Source organism: Prorops nasuta, unplaced genomic scaffold (assembly GCF_024137725.1).
Source record: "Prorops nasuta isolate Cenicafe-Biocafe unplaced genomic scaffold, Cenicafe_Pnas_1.2 PNAS00003, whole genome shotgun sequence".
Lineage (NCBI taxonomy): Eukaryota > Metazoa > Arthropoda > Insecta > Hymenoptera > Bethylidae > Prorops > Prorops nasuta.
The window spans coordinates 4,007,859-4,028,936 of NW_027116800.1; the positions used below are offsets into that span (position 1 = coordinate 4,007,859).

At 41.5% G+C, this 21,078-nt stretch overlaps 1 protein-coding gene across 11 annotated transcripts in view; it reads left to right on the plus strand.

Moving 5' to 3' along the window:
* The first annotated feature begins 365 nt into the window (after positions 1-365).
* heph (polypyrimidine tract-binding protein 1 heph) overlaps positions 366-21,078 on the plus strand; it is a 364,217-nt gene continuing 343,504 nt past the window's right edge. For all 11 annotated transcript variants that reach the window (XR_010824767.1, XM_066747745.1, XM_066747743.1 and 8 more), the window contains exon 1: positions 366-697. Coding sequence is in view for 1 of the 11 variants with exons in the window: in XM_066747753.1 (XP_066603850.1) it covers positions 690-697 (8 nt within the window). In the remaining 10 variants the exon portion in view is untranslated. The remainder of the gene's footprint in view (positions 698-21,078) is intronic.

Sequence of the window (21,078 nt, forward strand, 5' to 3'; positions counted from 1 at the left end):
TGTTGCCAAACCTTCTCTTCTCTCTCTTTCTTTCTGGTTCTCCTCGCGCGCAGCTTTACCAGTGCTGTGTGCATGCAGAAAACGCCGCCGCCGCCGACGTTCGTTTCACCCAGCGTGTGCCAAGCTCGCTCGCTCGATTCACGAATCTTGACGAGAGCCGACCATTTTTCTCTTGGTAGATTCGAGCGATAGGTACTAGTAAGTACGGATGGGAGATAGGTTTATAGAGGATACGGAATAATGTGGCGAGAGGGAGCGAAATAGTGACAGTCACGAGTAGGCGGGGGAGGGCGGGGGTTGGTGGAGGGGGGACGAGAGAAGGCGAGCAAACGGTAGAGTGCGCTAGAGAGGGAGTGAGAAAGAAAGGGTGGGGAGAGAAAGAGAAGCTATCAATGCTCACGCGTGTTCGTTGGTAGTAGGAATATACGAGACTTTTAGTTTTATTTGCCGTTTTTTTATGATTCGGTCGCCATATTTGTCTCGTCGTCACATGCAACCTGTTGTTGTCTTTGCTGCGTGCGTTCGACATTGCTGTAATTGGCCTTGATCGTGCCGGAAACTGTTCTACGTCTACCTCTACGTCTTCTGCCGGCTGCCTGACTCCTGTGTGCTTGCCATCTCTCTTGTCAACCTAACCTCAACTGGGACACACACCGGTCTGTGCCAACGCTGGGAACTGACCCCGCAGGATGAACGGGTAAGTTTCTCGCAAATAAAAGTAAAAGTAGAGTAATCGCTATTCATTGATGAGAAGGAGGGGTAGAGAAAGAGAGAGAGAGAGAGAGAGAGAAAGAGAAAGAGAAAGGGTGATAGTGGGAGAAAGACTGTGCGCAGCATGTTTTACGTTTGTTTACTCTTTTTACGCCTCGCAAGAAAAGGAAAGAAAGGCCGCACGAATCCATCGACGTTGAAAGACCTTTTTAACATAACTCAGAGACAGAGAGTACGACGTTGCCAATTTTCCTGAAATTAAAACTGAAATAACGAGAAAGAGAAATGCTAGTAGAAGGAAGAGAAGCGGGGCTGTGGGGGGAGTTGAAGTGAGAAAATCAGGGCACGAACGAATTTAAGACCCGATATCGATGAAGCGTGTGTGTTTAGGTTTTTTTTTCTGCTTCTCTATTCAAACGGTCGTATTATTTACTCGAACAAGTATCTACATGCTCACTTTACCAGGGATATGGCGGATTTCAGTTTCCACGGTAACAACGACACGTGACAAAGATATTCATAATGGCCAAGCTGCCCGTGTATAATTAGTATTTGTTACGGGCTATTTTCATAGTTGCTCCTCGTCACAATATAACGATGTTTCACCTGAACAAATTTTTCCATAGTTATTAATTACCAAGTAATTTTCAACTAAGTATAGATTATTAAATTGTCACAAATACTGCAATTATATTCAATTACTGAAATGATAAGATTAATCTTTATTACCACCTATGGAATTGAAGATTATTTCTGTATTTGGGCTTTGGTTTCGGTCGGTATTTGGCTTCGGGTGGTAACATCTTCCCTACCGGAACTGCTACACTTTATCAACATACGGTTACGTAATATATATTTTTTTTTTCAGTTGTTCTATCTATCATTCGAGGATAATATTATTATCTTGTTCCGAAAAGTGAATTAAACTTTTATTACTTTCTATGATACTATTTGACACTATGCCCTATTTGTTCTACATTTTTTTGTAGCTAATAACCATTAGTTTCCCATGGAATTAAAACTGGCACATTGTAAAAATAAATAGTTTCATTTTGTGCTGGTTATTAAGGTGTAGCATTTCCATTTTTCATATAATTCGATAACTTAGGATTATTCGTGTGCCATACATGGTATTTATAATTACAGCTAATTTGCGCGAAAGCAGATAAAGGTGTGTTTTTGTTTTTAGAAACAAACTTTTCTTCACTTTTACCTAAGGTATTAAAATATTTACAGTAAGTATACTAATTATACTACTCATTTTTGTTGTGCCACGTTAAAACTGCCCTATTTACAACACACGGTGAAAAAATCGTCAACTCGATATTTCATTGTATGTACTATCGTAATGCGAAGCGTATTGTGAATATCGTAAATTCTAATTAGTATTGATCGTTTAGTTTTTAATGTGCCAAGAAAACATAGGATCGAGAGGACCAAATGTAACTCGTAAGACAGTAGGAAGAAAAAAAAACAGAAATTACCATTTTACCTAGTACAATCGGGACTGATATTTATCCAATGAAGATTGTTTGTGTGTATGATGGGTCAAAACTACCGTGAAGAGGATGTAATCGAGTTGCTTATAAATACCAAAGAACTGGTTTAAAGAGTTTTATTGCAAAAATATAAGAAGCAGCAATTGTACGAATTTTCTAGATTTGTGCTAACCTGTATTCATTATTTTATGTAGCAGACGTAATGACCTCCTTTGCGCGTTGAAGGTGGTGACGTAAAAACGTTTGCAGGCAAACCTCGAGAGGAGGAAGACTCGTATCCAGAGATGCAGTAGACGGCAAGTAATTTAAAAACTCAAAGATGGATCATCTAATTTGTTCATGTATATGTATATCTATCTTTAAACGACTTTTTTATTCAAAGTTAAATCATATCGATAATGTAAAAAAGAAGTAATAAGCTTGTAACATGCAATTGAGCAAATCTTATGGTGGTATGGCTGGAGCTATTAGATGCAAAAAAATTTGGAAATTTAGTCGAATCAAAATTAGTCTCGATTATTGGCTGATGGAATAGTATTAAGATATTGCAATGAGAAAGAATGGTTAAATCATTGGAGCCTGCATCATTGGATGATCCTTCTTTGATAGATTGATTATGCTGTGGATATAATTGAAAGAGCAATTATATTTTTGGAACTTACGAGCCGTAACTCCATCGCATCTAGGTTTCTAAATTCGTTTCAATGCGAAGATATAAGCCGAATTTAGATTTCGGCAGCTCATCACACAGAGCAAAATATGCAAATAAGACCAAGGAGCACTAATGGGTGTTAATGTGGAGTTGCGCCAGCCAACAAATTATATTCATATAGAATCCAGCTTGATTAAATCATTACGGAGAGTGTCAAAGTTAATAGCGGAGTGGAAGTTTCTCTTGAGAATACAAGTTAATTGATAAAGTAAAATGAAAATGACGAATCGAGTTGGCATATTGGACTTGGCCAAAGCTCCTAATTTTGTAAACAGAGCTTAAAAAGTTGGAAGGACAGCTTTTTTTCACTTAGCTGAAAGCTTCTTTGTTGACACGACTCTCATAAAAGTCTGCGGAATAAAGAACTTATCGAACTTAATAAAGAATAATATCCTACCAAGCCCCGGCCATTCTTCTTCCCTTTTATTGTTTTCCTACGATTTGAATGACATAATTCGTAGAAACACGAGTTTTATGAGGGGCACCTAGGTTTGAAATTACCGCTCGGCTGCGCCGCCAGTGAAAATATTTGAAGGTGTTGATAAGCGAAGGTGGAAAGAGAAGAAGAGGGAAACTTTTTAAATGCTTTTAGTCCCCTCGTTACTTTCCCCTCCCTCTCACCTGCCTCTCTTTAGCCATTGCTCTGACCGGAGCCACACACGTTACCACTGTGAATCGTTACTGCAGCTCGGTCGAGCAACGATTTTTGCTTCGTCCTGTGGCATTGCACGGCATTTTTCGCGTAGCCGGAAGTGATTGGAAGAAAGAGAAGTAGGGCTGTGGTGGGGCTGGCTCTGTTGGCCGTGGGAGGGGGGGGGCGCTGAGAGAGAGAGAGAGAGAGAGAGCAGTGAAAAATTGACGAAATTCAATTGACAGAGGTCGATGTACTGCTTCCATATATATGTATAGGTGGAAGGTATTCATCGAAATAAATAGTAGAGCGCTATTGCGGCTGGATTTGAGACGGTCAACGCGATGTACGGATTGGGTTGGTCGATGCTGGCTGGCAGGGCCGCTCCCGCTGCTGCATCAAAAAGTTCAATCGACGGATGTGCGGCGATGCATCGGTAATGTAGCCACTGGCAACTGCGGACCAATTTGATTTGCGTTGAGGGAGAGGTGAGGGGCGGGGGGGGGGGGGGGAGTGAGGCTGAAATAGAAGTATAGTAATATGGAGAGGGGGAGAGAAAGTAAATGGGAATAGCTTTGCTGGAAAATCGGTGGGATGAAAGGAAGAGGAGTTCAGGTTAGGGGGGGAGGGGTGCTTCCTAGCACACACACTGTTCCCGTAATAGCAATTACCAGGCATTCATGCTACGGATGCATCACCCCCTCCCTCCAGTTATTCCCTTTTTCTATCAGCACCCATTGGTTTACCTACTTAACGTCATCGCACCGAATTTCCCCCTACACCCTCGGTCCACGAACGCTCGACTCTCTCACCCTCCAACCCCTCGAGAAAAATCGTCCTCGTAACCTTGCGACTCGCCATAGGAATCCTTCGAAATGGCAAATTTACATAGCACGGTCCTCGCTGCGATGGCGATGGCTTCGTTTCGGTCATGGAATATCGATTTTTCGAACGCTCTCTCTCTCCACGGCGAACCTCCTAGTCACGGTGATCATTAATGCGACATGTTGCTCTTCTCTAAATTTAACGTTATTACACGCTGGCCTCCCAAAACCGCTAAAGAGAATTCCGACTGAATTTTAATAGAGCGCTTTCTGTATCGTTTGCAATATAGTGTTAACTGCGAGCTGTCGAGCTATTAAGCTGGTCGGAACGAAAGGGGAAAATATTGGAAGACGATCCTCGAGTACTACCCGAGTATCGAGGATAGATTCTTCGACTGTGGAGAATTAACGGGGAAGAAAGAACGAGAAGTAATTACCATCATGAATGGAATAATTATCCGTGTACGAAGAGAAGGAAACGAGAATAATAATTGCAAGCCAATCGGATTGTAATATCGGCCGGAGGAAAATGAGTATCGGTAATGATAAATAAGTTGGTATTAAATGAAGAGTGTGGGGGGGGGGGGGGGGAGGAGGAGGAGGAGTCTGTTCATTGTTGGTTATTAATGCCCATGTAGAAGGCGCATAATTTATACGTTTGCGTTATCATCGTTATCATTGGTTCGGTGAGAGACGCCTAAATCCTCTTGTCGGGGCGAATGCTCGTTTCGGAGAGCCTCGCGCTGGCGGCTTAACGACGCTGTCTTGACGATAATAGATCGTGGCAGCATGCCACGGCAGGCGTGTTACTACGACTATTTGAACATCGACGCGCGGTGTACAGCATCCGGGAAACAACCTTCATTGTATATAAATGCCCGTGGCTGTCGGCTCTGCTTAATGCATCAGACCGAACAAATCAAATACGAGTAGATTAATAAAGCCCTACTATGTCTCGCTCATTATACACCTAGATCCTGACACCGATACTCTCCTATACCTTGTTTTAAATTTGTCCAATTTAACTCCACCCCCACCCCCCCCCCCTTACCCCATTTACCCCCTCCTCCTTCTCTTCTCACCACCAATAGAAATTATATATCGTAACGTTTATTCGGTTTGAAGGAGAGTCGTTCTTCTGGAAATGAAGTAACAGTCGAGTCGAGGTACTGTGCAAATGTGTGCACGCAGTGCATGAGTCTGTGCAATACGTGTATTTTTTTTCAAGGGGGGGGGGGTAGTATGAGAACGATAAATATTTATTGTAATTGAATGAAATATGTATATATAAGTCGTTGCTTGTGTTTTTTTTTGTACTGAATATTATCTAGGAATTTGTTCAGCCGATTTTACTCACTGGTTATGAAGAAAAGTAGGGTATAGTCAGAAAAAAGTTTTTATTCGTAGTACACCGTTTCTTTACGGGAGTCCTAGAGTGATCGCAATAAACGTCTGAAAGAATCTAATGAAGTATTCTCATGTTCCTAATAAATGCTGTTATGGGGTAAACTACGAACGATTATTTTGGATAAAAAATAACAAAATGGTGGCCTTTGAAAAATTAATACAAGTTTTTTTTTCCTATTTTGTGTGCTAAGCATTATTTTCCGATTAAACAAACTATCGTAGTTAATAATAAGATTGTACGCTAATCCATGGAGAAAAGAATGCAGTACGTAATAAGGAAATGTAAGGTGATATGTTAAATATGTCGCGCTCTATTATTTCCACCAGCTTATTAAAAAATGTGGTTTTGAGAAACTCGTTTAAAGTTTTCAGCTTCGTTTGTTAATATCTGAACGATAATTTAAACTGACTCATGAAAACTATATTTTTTTAAATTTCAATTTCAAACATTAATATAATATTCTACGCACTCGAGACTGTATAATTATGAAATAAAAAGCTAAAATTTCTAACCTATGCACAAGGGAGAATGCTCTTTAAGGTACGTTATAAAGGCTAGTACCAATTGAGTCAAATTATATATAGTCACCGTATTTTTACAGACTGAAACAGAGTTTTATAAACTACAGAAAATGATTATTGTATTTATCAAACCCCATTGCGATAATTCGTGAATTGTTTAGTATTTAATCTTAACATGACTCTAGAGCGTAGTCTGTTTGGTAAGCTTGACTACGCGTAAGATATTTATAATTTTTCTCTATGCTTCAAATTAGTATATCCTAATAAAGGTAAATTTAAGGAATTTTATTTAAAATTTGTTATATTATCTAAAAGAGTCATACGTTTGAATTAAAAGTCTTTTATATTTTAATTTTTCGCCAATTATACTTAATTTTCTAGAAATAAATGCATTTTGACAAATTTCCACATTAACCGTTTTCCGTGGAGTACATTTTCAAACGCTTATTACTGACAAAATTGGACGTCCAAAATTTGTCAAAAAATTGTTTCACCCATTGAATATTTCCAAGTAATATACTCAATTTTCACATATTTATCTCTTCAAAGTATTCATGGCCCAATTACCTAACATTTTACAGGTTTCGTTTTTAGTTTTTGGCATTTTTGGAGAAGCGGGTCAGATTCGACTTTTCCATCTGACACAAGGTGAAATAATATTACAAGTCTTTCCCTTTGACACAATCGTACAAATGTATCAGGATATATTATAAGAATCTATGTTTGTCATTATCGCTTTTATAAAATATTGTTTACTATCGATAACTGCATGTGGAGGTAAGTGTGCACACGTATCGGATCTTGGCAGGATAATACATTACTTTGTTTATAGATCAAATTACACGCTGCTTATATGCGTTGAGCGTACCAACATGACAGATGTTGTGGCCCTGATTGTTTTTAATAAGTATAATTATTGTTATTTTATTTATATGCAATAAAGTCAGAATGCCAATCATCTTTTTATTGTCAACGAGTAACAAATTCTGCTGCAAAGCATCACCAAAGGAAGAAAAAAAATGTGGAAATGTTTTAAATTTCTTGAATATTAACAAAATATTTCCAGCTCCATTGATTACATTCTAGGTACATAATTGATCATTAGGTGCTTCAAGATTCAGCATTGAAACTATGAAGAATCTAATATGAAAAAGGTAATTGTCTCTTCATCATAATTATCATCGAAGCTTTGATAAAGACTCGATATGGAAATGATAAATTTCTTCCAAACATATTCCATAATGAATATCGTTTAGTAGACCTTATACAGAATTGTGAAAACAGCGTTCGCTTGTCCAAAATGAATTTCCATAAAATTTTGTTATGCTAATAATAATATAGGAGAGAGAAGGTAGGAGGGATGTGTGATTATCCTGTGAATAAGAAGGATGAATTTTGGACGGTGGTAGATAGGTGGAATTGGCTCGAGTGCGTCGTTTCAGTGACATTACGCAAACGTCAAATCAAAGTTCACGCGTCGTTAGGACAGCAGAGCGCGGGATATGAAGGGCCCGCATAGCTTGCTAGTTGCCCGTATTTTCTCTCGTTATCGATGTGCCCAGTCAACCATTTTCGCGTCATTCTCTCCCCGTAACCTATTGTCGCTCCCAGAGTTATCATTTTGTAACTTGTCCACTCGAAAATTTCACCCTTTTGAAACTTGCCAATGCCGTCGGCTAAACCACATCGCACACTATTAATTCGCGCATGGCCTCTTTCAAAACTACTTAAAACTTGCCTCACGTACGACGCGTTATTATCTACGTAGGAGAAAGCTTTTGATCATTGGAATATTTTCATTAATGCGAGTGCCTGTAAACCTAGAAATATATGTATATATAGAACAGTGCACATGTGTAATAACTTTTCTTTTCTTTCTGTATATATATATATATATATAGGGAATAAAACTAAAGTGAATGTTGCTTCGTGGTTTTGCCTCGATTTGGTAGATCGAAATGTGTGTAGGGTATTCGGGGAGGGGGCGGGGGGGGGGGGGGGGTGGGAGCGACACGTGCCTAGCATTTACGTATAGGTTGCTTCGGGAAATTTTATTAACGAGCGCAACCGCCCGGCCGAGTTTCATAGCTTCCCGGTATCGATGCCAGAAGCCGCTAATTAAGACTGACGCTCACTGTCCTCCGACGTACACAGACGCGCGTGTGTGTATCCACGATGCATATGTAAATGTGCGGCGCGTTCGCGTATCCACGGCCCGTCTCTCGACATGCCCCCTGCTCTCGATAATATTCCATGCAATATTTCCCCCTTTTCCTCCATTACCGATCGTTTCCCCTTCTCTCTTTCTGCAATAAAACTATCGATTCTTCCATTTTCAATCCTGACAGTCTTTTAACAAATATGCTTCTTTCCCACAAAACAAGATGAAAGGAGTGCGGAAAAGATTATTCGGAAAATTTAGCGCTTTCTATAGAGCGAGAAAGCTTGGAATTTTGGAATATTTCCATCCTTCGTGTATGTGCGGAGAAAACGGTAGTTCTCAAGGACGCGCGTTGGCGTAAATGACAAATCGCTGTACAAATAATAAATCTATAGGCCGCGCGATGTGGACGGGGGGTAACATCGAGTTTTCGGCGAGATCGCAGTGAACGTACGCGAGTCAGGAGACTCATGTTTATATATATATATATATATACATAGGTATATATGAGACTCGCTTTGGCAGCTATTGAATTTTTCTTTCCTCTCTCTGAATTTTATCGCTCTCTTCCACAAGGCCCGTCCTCGATAGGTGCTTATCTCGAGAGAAGATTTAACAGAGGATTTCATCTCGTGGAACTCTGAAATTTCATCCGCTCGAGTCTCTTCTCTTGGTTTATATCGGGCCGATCGGGAGCAATTGGCTCAGGCGCGCGACTAAGAGGACTCGCGCGCGCGCGAGTCAACGTGGATCGGAAGGGGGTGGGGGGGGCTTGGAAAAATATAGTTGAACATAAGGTCGAGCACAGCAAAGATTATTTCCCATATTCCACACCGAAATTCGTTCCTCCAATGGAATTAATGTAAATACGAGTGTTCGGGGGCAGCTGGTCACGCACCGTTGGCTATTCCAGCGTTTCCTTCCTGATTATTACCCAATCCCTCCAATGTCCAGATTTCGACCGGTTATTATATTATTGGAATGGAATATCGAGCGGGAGAGGAAATCGGCTACGAACGAGCGTTTTCAGAGGCGTCTATATATTAGCAATGAGTCGTCATTCTGGAACTTCGTTAAAGGATTCTAACATGCCGGAAGAAAAAGAAATAGCTTATTGATTTTAGTGGCCGTACCAAAGATCGAAGGACTATTTTTTCAATGGAATTAACGTAAACACTGTTTATTGGGAGATGGATCGTGCGTGAATCAGAGTCAATGGCTATTGGAGTATTATTTTCGCCAATTCCTGCAGTTTCGAGATTTCGGTTACATCGTTGGAACGGAATGCTGAAGAAACGAGTGTTTTTAGAGCGGTTGAGCGTCGCTTGGTGTCTGGCGGCTGCGTCAGGATGACAATTTAAAGGTCCTTTGAACTGTACGGTGGACGCCAATGCGTTTGGCAAGTCAGTTGCGGGTCGGTCAGCAGAGTCTAGCTAGCCATCAGCCGGAAACCCTGGCCGGATTAAAACGGCTGGGAATGGACAGTTGCACCGCAGTCTCCTCCGTCGCACCGCGCCGCGCCGCGCCGGTTCAACCCCTCGCACTCCCTTCAATTTCGATCACGCAGGCCTACAAAACTCGCCACTGTCCTTTCACCAATTATTTCAACAACTGCGAATGTCCTATAATATCCACTCTACATGTAAATTCCTTCTACACTCCTACGATCGCGCGTCCTCCAGATATCATTCGTTCAAAGTTACAATTATCTCTAATCTCTCTCCTTCTCGCGCGTTAGCTCCTATGTCACGTGGAAAATAAATTTTCCAACTGATATACCTTTTCCCTTTTCTTTGTCCAACTTCAATGGGTAATACTATACACTGAGATGCGAAAGCTCTCAGAGCCACGGCACTGAGAATAATGAATTTTCCAACAGGTGTAAAATTACAACGACGATAACCGAGTGAATTTTATAAAAATAAAATCGATGACAAAATTTACATCATTTTTAGAAAACCTATATTTTCTCTTACAATGTTTACTAATCTGATAAAGAATATATAGAAAAAATGAATATTCTTAAGTTTACGTAAGAGTAATGTAGCTATAACTTTCTTTTCGTTTGTCAATTTATTTGACAAACAGGGTCGATCTTTATCATCCGTGCAGGTATATAGATTTTACTACATGAAAGTTTTGGAAAGTGTACCGTTACATAGCGTTGCCGCGGGGGGACCGGTGCACGAAGCATCCTAAATTCATCGTCGTCGAAGAAACGACGAGGAGGATGACAAGAAGGAGAATGTGGACGTTAGGTGGGGCGAACTTGGTGCTTTCCCGCGGAAAAGGGTAATACGATGTAAAACAAGCTAATTACACGTCGCGGTCTCTTTGGACTGGATGAATTAAAAAGAAGGAGCGAACGAATGAGTATGCAAACGAGACTAGACTCGTTAGAGGAGAAGAGAGAGAGAGAGAGCAGAGAGCAGGCTTGTCTCCTCTCGGCGTTTCTAGATCTCATCCCCTCGGGGCTCTGCTCGGAACATTGGCTGATATCGGCTTTCCCCTCGCTCGCTCGCGCCAAGATATTCGCACGGTCGTTCGGCGAAGCTTTTTTCTCCCCCCCCCCCCTTCCCCCTTCCCCCTCTTTTCTCCTCTTACCTATTTACATGGACGAGCAATCGGCGGCGAGCCGACGAGTCACCGGACCGCCTGCCTAGCTCCTCTTTCCCATCGTCCGCCGCTAAATAAACCATTAAAATGCTAATTTTTTCTTCGCATGTACGAGCACGACCTTTGCATGCAGTTACGCCACTGCTAGCTTAAGCTGCGTACGGCTTTCATCAAGCTTACACTAGACTCTCGCCCATTCTTTTTCCTCCTCTTTTATTTTCATCCTTCGAACGATTTACGAGTCCTCTCCGCTAATGGCATTTGCATCAATTTCGTGGATCACGCGCGGTGAATCGATGCGAAAGCGAGTGAGCGAGCGCGCGCGATTAAAGAGACTGACCGGTATGAAATTAATATAATTTCAAATCACACACGAGATCCACGTCTTACCTATATATATACATATGAGCCGCTCCGTGGCGCGGAAGAGGAGAATGGTGAATACCCGTCGACTTGGTATTTTCGATGCACGAGATTTGATTGCAATGTATGGGGAGGAAAGGAGAGAAAAAAGAGAGGGGAAAAAATAGAGGAGGCAGTGTCGAATTAGCGGGACCGGCTCGACCTCCCGATCTACCACGAACAACCGTGTGCGACGACGGATGAAAAGAGAGAACGAGCCTTTTGTTCGGGGATTCGCCACTTCTATATATGCGGGACCAAACGAAACGGAGCAATGGAACAGCGGCGTTATATTCGACGGGTGCAGTGCAGGGTCAGCCAACCCACCGACCGACCCAAGCCAATGAGAATCAAATTGACGATGAAAAGCTAGCCGATAACGCGAGATACTGCTGCTAATGTCCCGTGTACGTAGGTCGAATAGCCGACTGTTTAATCGCTGCGATTTCATTGAAAATATTTCTCCACTTTGCTCCCCCCCCCCCCCCGAAAGAGCGACACTCCACCAATTTTATCTTTATCGATTATATCATCATAATCAGTTACAATGAGGTAAAACTTTAATTATTTCCTTCTTCTTTCGAATTGGACGACAAACTATTATAACATTGTGTTTAGTTTTTCGCAAAGGATCGATGTATACATATATGGTTGCGGAAGAAAAACGTGTTTGAAAAGGTTTATGATGCGCTATTAAAAGTGGACTCTGGTAATTTGTCAGGATTATACGTAAATATAATTTATTGTTTTGTTAGTCTTGCAAAATGGAGGATGATAATAGCGCAGAATTTCAATCGTAGGATGGAAGCAAGTTTTATAGTAGCATTATTAAGGCTGGTGGGGAGAAGGAGCGAGGATCGAAACGAGGTGAGGTTATCCTTGTAGGGAGGCAGAGAGGACGAGAGAGCAAAGGATCCTGGAGGTTTAAAATTGGGTCAGTGTGTTGAATGTTGAAAGAAAAAAAATGGTCAAAGCGATAAGAAATAAGGGAGGGAGCGTAAATTTGGTAATGAAGTGGGTAGATGAATAGGAACGAAAGGGGCTTTAAAGAAAATCCAACAGTCAAATACGTCTGTCAATTATGCAAATAGATTTGAAAGATTCATAACTGCACTTTAAGGATGTCAGAGTGGCGGTCGCTATAAGTTTTATCGGGATTGCATTTTGTATACCCTGTATTGTAAAGGGAACAATGGACGTGGTGCGATTATGTGGCGCATTGTGCCCAATGGATTCTTGCGCTTTTACATATTTCATGTTGAACTGCGTTGCTCGCGTTGACTCATTAAAACTTTGAACGGCCTCCTTGCAGAAGCAGTTTCCGAGCTTCTTCTTTGAATCCGTTAGCTCTCGATGTTAAACTTAATCGCTGCCAGTAGCGATTTACCCCAGACGTTGCTTTTTATCGTGAAATTACTCTGTTCCCGCCGCAAACTTATAAACTGCTAATTATAACGATTTTTCTTCTTCGGACTCTTTATCCTAATACCTCTTTTATATATATGGATACTGTGCTAGAAAATATGATGGAGAAACGTCGAGTGATCCACTTTTAGCGGTAAATAATAAATAAAGAGAAAAAGTTGAATTGATTAAAGGAAATGAAAGAAAGGAAAGTAAGAGATATTGCTGGATACGCGTGGTATTTACTAGTATAGCGTGGGTGCAGTAGGTTTTGCTTTTGGTCTCCAGTTAATAGGAGAAAATTTGAGGAATGAAAACGGTTCTATATATATATATATAGTCTTAGCGCGCGAGTACAGCTTGTTGTTGGTTTCAGTGGGAAATCCTGGTGGGCTTGGACATGGTGGAAACTGGCGTAGCTGCAAACGGCCGGATTAAAGATGAAATAACGAATAATAATCGCGTCTGCGATTGGAAGTTGTTGACCCATTCGTTAAAATCGAAACCAACGGCTTAAAACGGTATTCATTGGGCCACGGTTAAATGGAAAAAGTTGGCCTTTCTCTTTGGAATCTTCCCTTCCTCCCAACCTCCCCGCAAACCCGAACCACCCTCCTCGCGTCGAAATGTTCGGGTCCGGCCGATTTCTCTTCGGCCCCATGCAGGATTAATGTTGCTGTTGTTGCTTGCATTCGCAGCCGAATAAAATCCGAACAAACTCCAATGTATGTAGTTCTGTGCTCCGCTTAATAATTATGAGAGAGCGAGAGGGATATTTTGGAAAACGCGTGAAATTTCAGTGGTCAAAGACAATAACTGGGGGAACGCGAGATCGCGGCTGGTAATGAGGATCAAAGTTGAAAATGCAGCTATGCCAACATTGCTAACCGCATTAGCGATGGCTTCCCCCCTCCTCCCTCCACTCTTTTTGTTTTTTAACTTTGTGGCTCTGGCCGTACATACACGTGCTGTTGTATATCTCTCTAGAAATAGAGCAGGAGAAGAGCAACGACGCGTAAAAGCTGCGCGCACCGGCAACAGCTTGTGGCTCGGCTCGGCTCGACTCGACTCCACTCGGGACTCAAGCTCTTGATCAATTTTGTATCGAACCCACTGGGGGATGTAGAATATTCCATATTTATAGTCCTCTAAATACGCTTCAAGTATAACAAAAGTAAAACACGCTGCTACCGAAGCGTCATTTCCGCAGTGTCTATTAAATTTGCGAACGTTTGTGTGTGTGGTTTGTTCTTTCCGCTGTGTATTTTTCTTTCGCTCCTTTCTTTTCTCTTCTTTGTTTGCTGTGCTTTTTGCCCGAGAAATAAATCATATCTGGCCTCCTACCTAATCCCCTCCGATCTTTCCAATTTCGCATTTCTTCAGGACCACGCATTACTAATAATAAGAGAATTTCAACTGGAATTATTATTAAACGACCTTCTTCTTGTATCTCTCTCTCTCTCTCTCTCTCTCTCTGTTTATCCAGCTTCGCCTCGAACTTTGCTCTTCCTCGCTTCCCTACCGCTTTTTCCAACTTTTCACGCGTCCAATGAAACGATGATGTTGTTTTTCTTTTTTTCAGTAATTTGTCAGAATTATGTTGCCTGGGACAAAAGAATATGGCACGCTTCTTGAACCACAATATTGCGCGATGACGAACGATCGGTCAGATTCTAGCAGAAAAGAGGGGTTTTCTTCGATTCTTTCGTCAATGTACTGACGTTACGTCATTTTCACAAAGATTCTCTATCGTGCGATAAATATTTTTGAGATTTTCCATCAATCCTTATCTTTACTGATTTTTAAAAAAAGATTACAATTTTCATTATTCGGTGATTGATATTATTTACCGAGCTGTTGATTAGGACAATACTGATGAGAAGCGTGGAAAAACTGTTGATCCCTCTTAGTGTTGAATCAAGGTCTGAACCAAAGGAGCTAAATAGAAAGTTGGTAATGTATAAGAATAGGGGTTGACTTTGATACTGAATGGCGCTTAAGGTATTTGGTATACGCCAAGCGACCAGTTGGTTTTTAATTCTGTTTGTCTCGCAAAAGAGAGGATTTCCAGATTCCCGCAGGAATCACGCTAGGGATCACGAAATGGGATTAGAGTAAAAATTACAGCTTATAGGTAGGTGTGTCGACAGACCTTACTTTTTCTTAGCCTTCCTCTCTCTCTCTCTCTCTCTCTCTCTCTCTCTCTCTCTCTTTCGTAGATCCCTCCTGTCTTTCTTGCCTATGCGATAACAGTTTCATCGAATCTCGATCAACCAGCAAATCCATTATGAGACCTTATTTACATATATATATACTGGTGTATCATGTGCATTCGCGTAGCAGCATCGAATTGCACTGGCAAGAAATACATTGTAAGAGTCGAGAAGAGAGTGTTATGGGAAAATCGATACAAGTGCAGGATATCATCGCACAGCTATGGTTAGAAATACTTGTGGAATGAGATTTCATGAAGGTTCTTGTGTGTGCTTCGAGTCGTTAATGAATTTCGATTAGAGGCTGAAAAATTTTGAGCAGTTTCGTTCATTGCAAGTAAAGGACAATGGGAATATATATATAGGTAGTAAGCAAATAGCCAATGTACAAATAGGTCTTGGTACGAGACAATCCGAGCTCTAATGGGTTCGTAAACATTTGCGTGCGAAGATCAAACGGAATACCGTTACCAGTGCTATTTCCTAGCAGCGAAATGTCATGAACCTTTCCCACTAATTACGTTTGCCAAGCTTGAAAATTGCTGCTCAATTGTCTTCTCTCACGATAATACCGGTGTTTGATAATCCCAAAATGTTGTGATCCGGTTAACATACGTATGCCCTTCAAAGGAAATCGACTGATGCCACGAGAAGCGAGCGTGTAATTATGCTGCTACATGCCGGGTGTTAAAAGGCTTACGGTTTCTCTTGAATTTGCCAAAACGGATCACACAAGCCTGCTATATATATATATATATATATATATATATATAGCTGTAGAATCGATATATCGCGAGTCTCGCAGTTATATATTTTTGGCAAATTTTTCAGGCGCCAGGCTTTTAGTCGGAGATGAGCCGGATGACAAAGATTCGTCCGCTTCTTTTTTTCTTGCGCGACTTCCGTTTCGTTTCTCCGTGCTTTGACATGGCTAGGTTATAGGGAGGGAGTGGAAATAGGTCGACAGGTCGGTCGGGGATGGCTTTCTCCACGAAATAGGATTCCAGCGAGGCAAAGCGTCTACTCGATGTCCTAGCTCTGCTCGATTTCCTCGTATTTGTATGCATGAAAGCCTGCCCTTACCGCACAATCTTCCTTTGACCTTCTTAATTCCACCACAAAACCAATCCCTTTCAAAAGCGTTTTTCCCACTCGCCGATGTATACATATACATATAGCTACTATGCTCCTCGATCCATCCAAAGATAAATTTTATTCTATTCAACAGACTCTCTGTTATCACTGATATAACAGTGCCAATTACCTCTACCGTATTATTGTTTTCAAACATACCCCCACCCCTTTTACAAGAGTTTCAATAACGCGCGTGATTTGTTCCTTTTTTTTTTTTTTTTTTTTTCAATAACGAAGATCCGCCGGGAGCACATTGCCAGCAATTATAACGTTAGCGAGCTCTCGCCACTTTCTCAGGGCAATCGTCATCTTAGCTCTCTCATCCGACTTGTCGGGATTCCCTCCCGTACCGTCCGTGTAATACTTTTTAATAATGAAAATCCGACCTGAATGTCGGAATAAGTAGAGTAGAGTGTTAAAGGGGGGGGGGGGGGGTGCCAAAGCTGTACGATATCCACTTGGCCTAAAACTTTTTAATGAGCGAAGATGTAGCTGATTTAAATCTTTCATGCGAGAAAAAGTATGAGAGATTCTAAGAGCTTCGACTAAAAACGTAATTAATATTTAACTTGTGCATCGGTCATTGATCTCGCTGCTTCTGCGCGCGCGTCTCAACTTTTATCCCCCCAACAAGTGCTCGTTTTTTATATATATATATATATATATATATGCACGTTAGACGCGGGTGCACACACGATGCGCAAGACAGTTGCATGAGTTAATGCGGACATTTTTCCCTCGTTGTAATGGAAGCGTTTAAACATTCACAGAGAGCGAGCACAGGAGAGAGACTTTAGGACAGATTTCAGCCGCAAAGAGTATACGATATGGAGAAGCACGATATTATTTTGCCGCTGCGCTGTGCTGCACTGGCCTGCAGATATACGTAAATAAATGTATGTGTGTGGGTATCCGCGCGGGAGCCGTGTGCGTGCACCAGTACGTATTTCGGTGAGTATCCGTGGACGGGTGTGACGCAACCCTGGAAATTCGAACACTCTCGCGCGCCCGAGGCCGCGCGCTGCACTTGACGTCCTCGTGGCCGTGCCCCTATACTCGTATATACAGACTCAAAATCATCCCCCCTTTAAGTTTCCGTTCCGCGTACGAATTTCTTTCCACCGCGTTCCTCTTTGCCCGGAATACGTCGTACTATATATAGGTACTGCTACTATACATCTTTACTCCCCCCCCCCCTCCCACTATTTACACCGTCCTCCATTATTTCTCATTTTTTCCACCCCACACTCTTTCAGCCTCTTCTCGCAATACCCTCTCTCGCTAGCTTTCCCTTTTACCGCATACTTCTCTCCTCGCAACGCATTATCAAAAGATGTAACGCCACATGCGAATTTTCCTTTTTCTCAAAGCGTATATATATATATATATATACATGATTCCCTCCTTTCCAACGGAGATGGAATAATTTATCGAAAGATTTGTGATTTTCAGTGTGCAACGCAAATCTCGTGTGGCAATTTTGCGCCACGCATTTGTTAGATTCGCGAAAGACGGTGAAAGTGTGACCGATGGAGATGAGATAATTGAATGGATGGATGGGAAAATTTGGTGGGCTGCTAGCGGATATTAAAGTTGTTATGGCGCGAAGCAGCAAATGCGATCGACAGAGTTTTATAAAGAGCGAAAGAGTTTTTCGACTGTTCTCGGGACTCTCGAGACTTTTCTCGCAGTTGTGTGGAACAATGTGAGGGTGGAGGGAGTTGAACGAGTGTGTCGGGTTAGGTGCATCGATTTTGGGCCGCCGAGGGTTTTTCCATTGATCTTTGGCACGTCGTCGTTGTGGCTGGAACTGCTGGAAGCGCAACAACGCGACGTCGCGACGCGCAGCGCCGCTGTCTCGCCTCATTTGCATCGATGACCAAGTTTCTCTCTCGATTCAGTATAACTATTTAAGCGATCGTTCCCCCTTTAAGCTTCCCTTTTTCTCACTTCCCTCCAACGGCCACCATTTTTTAACGATTCTATCACGTAGTTATATTTATGTCTATGCAATATCTCTGAATAACTCGTACAAGGTTTTAGCTTGGAAAAAAATTTTATCTCAGCGAGCCGCAGGAGCAAAGTCTCGATGAAAATTAAATCAATGACAACACACGTGTATGTGTGTGTGTATAGAGCCACGCAGTATACTATTAAACGGACGGATCAAAGCATCGTTTCAATGAATGACGCGGGGCCACACGTATGGTTGGTTGAAATGCAAGCAAGTTTGCAATTGCTAGAGCATATTTATTAAATAAAAGTGGAAACGCCAGACGCATTCTTGCTCGAAGCGCTCGCATCGCCTTTGGCTACAATTTCAAATGGAATATTTAATGGTAAGAATCGTTTGCGAGTAGTCAATTCCCGTGCTGTGCCAGGCCGTCTTCGCCCGTGGCCCGAGGCAATGGGAAATTTTCATTTTACGCGCCAATCGAGCTATTGAAAAATCTCCGGATAAACCACTCGATTTCCTGCCGATAGACTTTCGAGAACACGTACCACGGCGTAAAGCGCAATATTAGCCGACGGTGACACCGATGTATGTCCCTATTAAACGCTTGGCCAAGTGCGCAACTTACCTTGTCAACGCGAGTGTGCTTCATAATCAACTACGTAATTAAACCATACCGGATATTAACCGCCAACTCCCTCCTATTACCTTCGCCTCCTGGAAACTCGCCAATATTTTCTACCGTATACGCATTTGCTGGAAATTTGCGAAAATCTCCTTCGACCTTATCCTTTTTCTTTCAATTATATATCTATGTACTCGTGAAAAAACCAAGAGATTTTGGTGAGCGGAGTATTTAGTCGTAATAAAGAACTTAAGGCTTATGAAAAGTGTTGTAGGAAAACAATTAATAATCAACACTGTAATTATGGAAATTAACGAGGCGTTGAACCATTCTCGGTATGTCCTCAATGACACATACGCAAGGTGTCTCGCTCGATTCACTCAGAGTCAAAAAACAATTAATTCGTCTTTTTAAATACAAAGGATATCATTGCAATTTATACACAGCAAATTTCAGTAATTTTAATTCAGAAGCAAGAATACTTTACGCAAAAATATCCTGCATCTTTGATACATTTAGGAAGATGAGTCAATTTCTACATCCGCGCTTAATTCGAATTAAACGAAACACTCTGTAGGGGAGACCGGGGTAAAACGGTACCCTTAAGGACAAAGGCTTATATTTAGGTTATTATTTTAAAAAAATTGAAAATAAAACGACTTTGATTTAATATAAACCTTCTTTAAAGTGGTGACACAAAATTAAATAATTATTTTTATTTTTGATCAATCAAATCTTAATTTAAAAAAAACTTAACAATTTACGGTTTTACCCCGACCCATGGGTAAAATAGGGTACTCCACGGATTCAAATTGGATACAAAAAATTGATACAAACTTAGCATGTATTACATGAAAAATTATGTAAATCTTCAATTTTCTAGTCAGTTCATCCTTCATGAGCCCATTTTAAATTTTTTATGCATTGTACTCATCCTTCTTGTAATTTTGTTAATGCGCGCATATTTCTTTACAATAAATACATTTATTAGGGGAAACCCAGGTAAAATAGGGTACCAGGGTAAAACAAGAACCCATTAATATAACAAAAATTATATTCCTGATTCAATCATTAATGAAGGTATGAGGTCCGATTTTACCCCGTACGGTTTTGCCCCTTAACCATACAAAGTGTATTTAAATATTATACCGACATATATCGTATGTAAATTAAAAATACGATTAACGAAATTATAGTTAAAAATATTACAAATTAAGTGACTTGAGTGAAAATTTACTCTATTAGTCCAGATTTTGTACTGAACACTTGGAAATTATCGGAAACTTTTAAGAATTATGTGCAAAAATGAAAAATAAAGCGTTTGGAAAGTAATGAAGCGCCAATGTTTACAAATTTTTGCTGACAAATATCGTCAAGTGGCACCATTACATACCTTCATTAATGACTGCAGAATCAAAAATGTAGTTTATGTTATATTAATGGGTCCTTGTTTTACCCCGGTCTCCCCTATATGTTCTAAGCTGTCTTGGTTCTTGACGAACGCGTCTGTCCAATATATATATATAGAAACGATCTTTGATTGTAGAAGAAGAGGGGAGGGGTGGCATTCGCAGGAATTGTATAGGCCAAGCGGAGCTAGAGCTTTCTTGTCGAGAGAGCATCCGGTGAGCGGAAGAGAGCTATCGGCTCGGGCAATTAGACAGCTCCGTGCTTACCATTCGATCAAGCCCTAATTACATTTACCTGTAGCTACTGCGAATTACGAACACGCACGGATGCGTCTCTGTACGCTTCGGTCGGTTCGCGCGCGCGCGCGCGCGCGCGCACCCACGTACACACACACACACGCGGAAACAGCGCGAACGTCATAGGCAGTCTCTCTCCGTTCGAGTGGCAATCCCGATACTGCCGATATTACATTCGGCGTTTCTCTGTGTTGGTCGAGTGGATATCGCTGAAACTAGCATACGTGTACCCCAACACAGGCCAGGGCACCTCTCACCGTCGTGTTCTACGTAATGCGCCGCGCCGAGCAAAGGGCACACCCTTTCTGAATAATCTATGCAAAACGCCAAAAGTCCCTCTGTCAACCGGCAAACATGAAAAATACATTAAGCTCAAACGTTTCGATGCCTAAATTCAATTTTATTTCAACAACATTTTTAGATGCGAGCGATGATAAGCCGGCAGCTCCGCTGTAAACGTATATATTTACCACTGTAATATGCCGTATTACGAAATGCGAGTGACAAAGTTCGGCCGAGGACCAGCTCGACCGGAAGAGGATCGTAGCACGAAACAG